The sequence below is a fragment of the Convolutriloba macropyga genome, chromosome 12, assembly GCF_964194025.1.
Source record: "Convolutriloba macropyga chromosome 12, txConMacr16.3, whole genome shotgun sequence".
Taxonomy (NCBI): Eukaryota; Metazoa; Xenacoelomorpha; order Acoela; family Convolutidae; genus Convolutriloba; species Convolutriloba macropyga.
This window is the reverse complement of record NC_134479.1, coordinates 53,372,474-53,379,681: the sequence shown is the minus strand read 5'-3', so window position 1 is coordinate 53,379,681 and position 7,208 is coordinate 53,372,474. Positions and strand designations below refer to the sequence as shown.

The window sequence follows — 7,208 nt, the reverse complement described above, 5'->3', positions numbered from 1 at the left end:
TTTTGTTGTTTTTGTAGCGAATTTTTCGTGACTAGTTCTCTCAATGGCCTCTTGAGTTTTGTCTGATCATAGTCTCAGTTTCTGATTGCTCAGATACAGTATCGAAACATGAACGCACTTTGTCGAACTATTTGTCAATAGTCTGCAAAAATTTGCATTAAATTCAGTAATGGACAATTTTTGTCTAATGTTGGATCATATTTCTATTACCTACCCCAGTCAAATATTATTTAATAAGTTTTGCTGCTTTTAACGCTTATGTAAGATTAAAAACGTTTCATTCGAATAAGCTTCGAGTTGAATTGGTATAAAATTAGCAAACTGAAATATGAAAAAACGGAAATATAAAAAACGAATTTAGAGAATGAAAATTTACGGCATACAAATTAAAGCACAGCTTATGGAAGCTGAATTGCATTGAAGAACAATTTCATCGGAGAAGGGCCAAATAAATCCTAATTTCGCATAAGTTAAGTTTCTGTTATTAGTTAGTACTCTCAACTAACTAGATAAATTATGAATTCAAGTTTTTTCCCGTTGGCTTCAACTACGCTTGACTTTCTGCGCGGCTCAGATTTCACTCTAGCTGTCGGATTGTTTATTTTGTTTGTCGGGCTGAATTTGTTAATTGTTGATGTCTCTGTTTTCGTATAAAATAGCACCGGTTAATTTACTGCAAGGCAAGTGGCAATTTTCGCACCTCTTAGAATCGAAATTCTGATATCCTCAAAAATCGCGAGGACCTGCACGTTCGATTCCACAGGGTTTCAAGTTTGGATTCCGGTCGGCTATGACGGGTTCATCTTTCGGTCTAGGACCCTGTTGAACGGGGGCAGGATGAACCGGTTGGCGAGGGCAGGGTTGCGGGGTTTCTGGGATTCCTGGACGAAGGGCAGAGTTGAAATTGAGGGCACGTTCGCGTTCAGAGGTGTTGAGAACAATTGGTTGAACATTTGTGAAAATGAAGATAAAGAGGGAATTAATTGAATTGTCGAATCCTGAAACAAAAACAAAGCTTTGATTTGATACGAAAACAAAGCTCCACTTCTAAAAAAATAGGAAACTTTATATTTATTATAGCATTAATAGCAAGATTTTCTGGTCAAAAATTGTACGTCGACAGTTGATGTGTCTTAAATGGTCTTAATGGATCTTAAATGACAGTATTTTTAAAATCAATCATAAGAAACCAAGCCCCCCTCCCCTCCCCTTCCCCTTCCCCTCCCCTCCCCTCCCCTCCCCCCCCCCCCCTACAGTACGTTATGCACCCACCCCAAGTTACAGAGCACATACCTTTACATAGTAATTTTTTAGTAGAAGTATGTACAATAAGTATGTAGAAATTATGTGCGTTTGAGGGTGCAAATAATATGCACCCACTTTTTGGGCGGTGGGGACGAACGAAAACGATCCTGTTTCTGATACTGAAGACTAATAACTTAACATCTTTATTTTATGTAGAAATATCATAAGATGACCCGTCCTTATATTAAGATTTCTTCGGACTAAAGTGTGCAAAAGGACAATTTAAAGACGTCAGAATCGATCAAATGAGTTCTTACCGTTGTCTTGAGCTGGTTGAGCTGTTGTACCAATATTTGCAGTGTCTCGTTGTGCCATAACTCAGGCATGTATGTCTCAAACGCACCTGCAAAATAAACAAAAATATCATTAAAACTAATAATAATCTATGTACTTTACAAAAGATAATATATTTCGAACTAATGTTTGTTTCTGAGCGCTAAATGTGACAAGCTTATAATGACTTTTTTATAATTTAGAACAATTTTGGAGAAAAACTTTACAAAGATAGATTTTATTTCGGAAAAAGTAAAAAAAATTTAAAGCTTTCTGACATTTTTTATAGTCCATTTAGTAACCAAATCACAAAACCCACTAAAATTAAATTTGATATTTAAATAATTTTTATGGCAAATTACTAACCAATTTCGGATAACTTTGGCTTCGGCCAAAACGACTGCGGGTCATTGATGAAACTCGTGAACTCCGAAGTATAGGGTTCCAAAATTGCACTTTGGACGAACCCAGTATCCAAATCAAGATACGTGTAGGTTTCTAAGTCCAAGAACCGTTTGTTCACGTATACTAAACCCATTTCTTCGTCCAGCCACGAACCCGCTAGGCTAAACTTCAGCCCGGGCGGGAAGGATTCGGACGTCGAGATCCACGATTCCATATCAATTCCTTTTAGTTCAATTACAGTTCCCATAGGATTGCTTAAAACTAGGAAAACATTTTCCTGTTCTTTTATTATAACTAATTGGCCTCTAGTATCGTAATATAACTCGTAGACTTTTGGCGAAGCGTCTTTATCAGCCACTAAAATATGCGACATTTTGTCCTCGTTTTTCGGGTCTAGATAGAAAAACGCGTGATCAACACTCTTCGAATTCCCGCCTCGTGACGTAATATGTCTAGACACCAGTCGATTTGTTACGTCATAGGTGTATTCAACCGAATATTCGGAAGTTTCCGCTTTCGTGAGCTGTCCGAGCGAGTTATACGTGAAATCTTTCTCGCCGAGTTTTGAAATAAATCCATTTTTGTTAAATTTTAACGGAAATTGTCGAATATTTGTGTTTTGAATTGTGGAGGTTATTGAATTTAATCGCCCGTCGGAAAAAAATTCTTTTATAACTTGAAATTGGGAATCCCGTTCAATGTGCATATTCATACGACACTTTTCATAAAAGAACAATTTGTCATTCATAACCGGATCGTGGATAACTTTTCCACAATCTTCAACTGAATTTATTGCTACTGCGTATGAATGGGTTTTTTGTTGTTGGTCGTCATTATTTTCTCTGATAGTAAACGAGTAGGTTCCATCTTTTTCGTTTTCCTCGATTTTAGTTTTCAATAATTCCCGATCGTTGTAATTAAAAGTAGTTTCATGAAATCTGTTTGGCCCAAAAACGTCATTGAACCCGTGCTCGCTTTTCTTGTAAGTCTGAACCAAATCCAACCCTTTGCCATCTGTAAATGTTAAGGAAAGCAAAGCCGAACCCGTCGATAAAAATGATGACTTCAATGTTAGCGGGGTGTAGGTACTAAGAATTTCAACAGAAGCTCCCCATTGCTGTCGTAAATTCACTGACAAAACTCGGCTTTCTCTGTCGAAGCTCGAACTTAGCCACTTTGAACCCGTTTCTCGGTTAATTGTCAAGTTGCAGTATTTTGTATTGCCCGTGTACGACATTGTCGTGAATTCTTTGACCTTTTTGGTAAATTTTACGGGCGCACTTGAAAACGGGGAATAGGCGACTGAAATTATTGTATCGGGGTAGGAAATTTCGCGGATTCGGTTTGACGAATCCAACTTGATGGTCGTCAAGTCATCGGAACCATCATAAGTGGTCAATGTCAAGGTCGAGGCGTTGAATAAAGTTTTGAAAGTGTATTTTGACGAGAAGAGGTCAAAGTTTGACGATTTCGGGATCCCGTTCGTATCTCGGAGGGAGAGAACCGAATGTGATTGGTGGACGTCCGCATCCGAGGTGAGTTTGAAACTTGATCCTTCAGAGTCATAACCGATGGAGTAAAGCGATAAAGATTTGAAATTTCCATTTTCTTCGCCCATTAACGAGATCTAAACAAAGGGAAAAACGTTGTCCTCAAATTGCCCAAAAAAAATCTACAAATCGTAAGGCGCTACTTGATGTTTCATGCAAATCAATGTCTGGGGTAACAAGTCTTTCAAATCAAGTTTTCGAGATCTTATTTTGTGTGCATTCTTTCAAGTATTATATGTTCAAACTAACAGAAATATTTACCGATACTGTTACAAGTATTTAGGTTTTCGGAACTACATTGTTAATCACTCACATCTTATTAGCCCCCCCCCCCGGGCCCTTAGCTTTTACTATCCATTTTTTACCAATTAGCGCGTCCTATATTAAGACTTTTGTAACTGGGAGGGGGGGGGGGTAGCGTGGGTCGGGGTGGGGAGATTATATCCTTAGATCCATACGTTCTACTTAAGACGCAGGTACAAATGAGCCAATCAGATCTTCTTACCTTCAATTGGCTCTCGTCTTTGTCGACTTTGTATTGGATGTTATTGATCACAGCCAGAGTCGAGTCGTATTTGGCATCGAAAAGACTCTCGGCTTTGTCAGTGTCAATAGAGGTCAACTGTCTCGCTGAGTTGAAGGTCAAAAGGTGAGATTGAATGCTGCGACCATTCTGGAAGCGAACCTAAAATCCAAAAAAAAAATGATTAAAACTAAACTAAAATTGACAAATATTAATATGATAACCAAAAACTAATGCAAAAATTGACAAGAATTGAAAGTTTGCAAAACTTTTAAACTTTGTCAATATTTTTCAAAACGTATGTAATGAAGAGTTGAAGAGCAAAACTTTGATAAACACTTCTAAAGAAATCGATTTTAAATTGAACTGATTTCATTTTTGCTAGAAATGCAAAATTACCTCACTGGGAACCGAACCCGCGCCGTCTAAACTTCAATCTACAAAAAATCTCACCTCTTTAGGAAGAATTGAGTTCGTATCAAGGTTAAACTGCAACGAAGGCTCTTTTTTCCCAAACGTCACAATACTTCGATCGCTTCTGAACAATTTTTCCATAATTACGTCATCGCCTATTATGTCACCGTTCATGACGTCATGATTCTCTTCGTTTCGTCCGCCAGAGGTCGAAGAAAACGAGCTTAACTGTACGCCATATACATTGCTTCGGCTTTTGGTTGCGTAATCGATAGCGTAAATTACGTCATTATTTTCCGAGAAGGTGAATTCGGTTGATAAGCCGGGCAAAGCCGAATGGAAGGTGAAAGTCGTTTCGTCGGGTAACGTTAGGGTTTCTTTGCCGTTCGGGTAACTTCTGTACGACGAAAACTGGCCAAAATTTGATCCATCTAAAAACAAATTAATTCCATCTAACTACTTTATGTAATGAAATCTAACTACTTTGTTTCAAAGAAACTACTTTTCAAATAAAATATATTGGAAAAAATCAACATCTTAAAGGTCTGTGTCAATCTATTAAACATAACCGACTAAACGTCGGAAGAATTGCTCTGGAACGACTAGTGGGAGATCTAATCAATTGTAGCCTGCTTCAGTGGGGGGGGGGGGGGGAGAGCTTAAATGGGACTAAGAAGTTCAACAGTGGGCTTCAAATAACCACATTAGAGGTTAACATATACCACTATTAAGATTTAAAGTAAAAAATGGCACGAGTTTCGGCGCACTTTTCATTTGATTTTTAGTATTAAATTGCCGCCAATTGAGTTCAGCTGTTTGAAATTGTGATTGAGAGAGAATTTTAGATCACGCGAAACGCAAAAGTCAAGGGCGTAAAAGTCACTCGAAAAGTCAAAATTGTCAAGCGAAAATTTTGCATAAAAAAGACACGCACGTTTACGATAATTGCTATGAACTTCGTTCAAGAGCAATTAATCAGTAATGAAGTTAACTAGCCTTTTCACCATTTCAAAAGCTGTGTTTCTATCAAATTTAGTTGACTGGGTTGAAAGTCATCCCAAATTAAACCATTTTGCATTATAATGCGAAACACCCCTTTACTCAACCACGATTGCACTGAACTGCGATACTCGGGGTAAAAATATTTTCCGGGTAAAAACTGCGATTCTCCGGGTAAAAATGTTTTCCGGGTAAAAAAAATTCAAAAACAGTAATTGCCAACCTGTACACATTGTCGAATATCCAGTTTGCATCGGTCGAACAAAACAGCTACTTTGCAACTTGGGTTCCTCTTTCGAACCAGAACCGGCAATCATCCGTGTACTAACTAACTCCACCAACTGGTTATCAATTATAACCAGGGTTCTGTCAACTGATATAGAGTTATCAATTCTGGTTATTAATGAGTCGCTGTTATATGTTAGTGAGTTCCAAACTGATTGTTGCCATGTTGAATAATCGTGAGTTTTTGTTCCTTTTTGAACGTTCCAGAATTCGGCTTTGGTTCCTTTGGCTAGTGTAACTCCTGGAAAAAATTAAAAACCTTAAAATTAATTTGGTTTTATCGATAGATATTTTGTTCCAAATTTTTATAATCAACATAATTCAATGCAGAAATTGGATTAAATTAATCGCAATTTAACACACTGTTCAAAATCGCAATTCAAAATGTTAATTCATTTTAAATTTCTTATAAATTATATTTAGTCTCGTGAAAAATTATTAAATTAGACCCCCTAAAAACTAAATTTTTTCTTTTGAAGTTTTCCGTACAATCAATCGAAAAATTCTTATAACCTTTTTAAATCTAAATTGATATTTCAAAATCACTGTCAAAGTTGGACATCGAATTTTTTTAACGTTCCGAAAATTTTGCCCAAGTTTTGCCCAAGATATCAAAGAGAACTATGACTAACCGGCTGCTCTTTGAACAAATTGCTTCAACGAACTGGTATCAGTGTAGTATTTGAAAAACTCGTCTGTAAATTCTGTTGTAGCCACACTTTCGGATCTGACGTGTAATAAATTCTCGTCGAAATGAACAACTCTATGATTTTCAAAATCCGTGATCTGAAACTGTCTTCCACCGTTTTCAGGGATAATTTCGTATCTTCCCAGAATATCAACTCTGCGTTCTTCGTTATTAACCATTAATAACGTCTCGTTATTACTAACTGTCATCGCTGACATAATTTGCATTTCATCAGAATGCCAAAATTCGCTCCAAATGTTGTTTTGAGAAACTTTAAAAACAACGGTTTGTTTGTTCAACGGATCGGAATCGGCCACGAAAACGTCTCCTTGTCGGGTAACCGTAACCGAACCTGGATAATAAACTCTAGCAACTGATTGAGGGTTCATTTCTTTGCAATTTAATTTTGCCCGCGAGGCCACGTATGAAACTCGATTAGTTCTGAGGTTAAGTTTGACAACCGCGCGGCTGTAGTCAAACAGAACAAAGGTATCGTCGATTGAGCTGTAAAAGACGTCTTTTAGTTGAGGAAGGAAAACTTCATTTAAAGGTATTTCTGAGCAAGTTTTGTGGAGAGTTGTGAAATCCGGGGTTTTAGGACTCCACAGGGTTCTGATGTCTTGATCGGGCGAAGAGGGGTCCCAACTTCTGAGGGAAAGACCATCAACAAATACAAGAGTTCCGTTTTGAAGAATCGTCATTCCTGAAAATAATTTATAGTTTCTGAAAAAAAAATAAAATTTTAAAAACAATTTTAGAGATCCAT

At 37.3% G+C, this 7,208-nt stretch overlaps 1 protein-coding gene across 7 annotated transcripts in view; it reads right to left on the bottom strand.

The window, feature by feature from the left end:
- Positions 1–275: 275 nt before the first annotated feature.
- Positions 276–7,208, bottom strand: part of LOC142350290 (uncharacterized) — a 189,067-nt gene continuing 182,134 nt past the window's right edge. For all 7 annotated transcript variants that reach the window (XM_075402085.1, XM_075402087.1, XM_075402088.1 and 4 more), the window contains 7 exons: positions 6,387–7,145; positions 5,693–5,995; positions 4,510–4,901; positions 4,039–4,218; positions 1,945–3,610; positions 1,563–1,648; positions 276–998 (listed from right to left, as the gene is read on the bottom strand). In XM_075402085.1, coding sequence (XP_075258200.1) covers positions 789–998; positions 1,563–1,648; positions 1,945–3,610; positions 4,039–4,218; positions 4,510–4,901; positions 5,693–5,995; positions 6,387–7,145 — 3,596 coding nt within the window. In that variant the 3' untranslated portion in view covers positions 276–788. The remainder of the gene's footprint in view (positions 999–1,562; positions 1,649–1,944; positions 3,611–4,038; positions 4,219–4,509; positions 4,902–5,692; positions 5,996–6,386; positions 7,146–7,208) is intronic.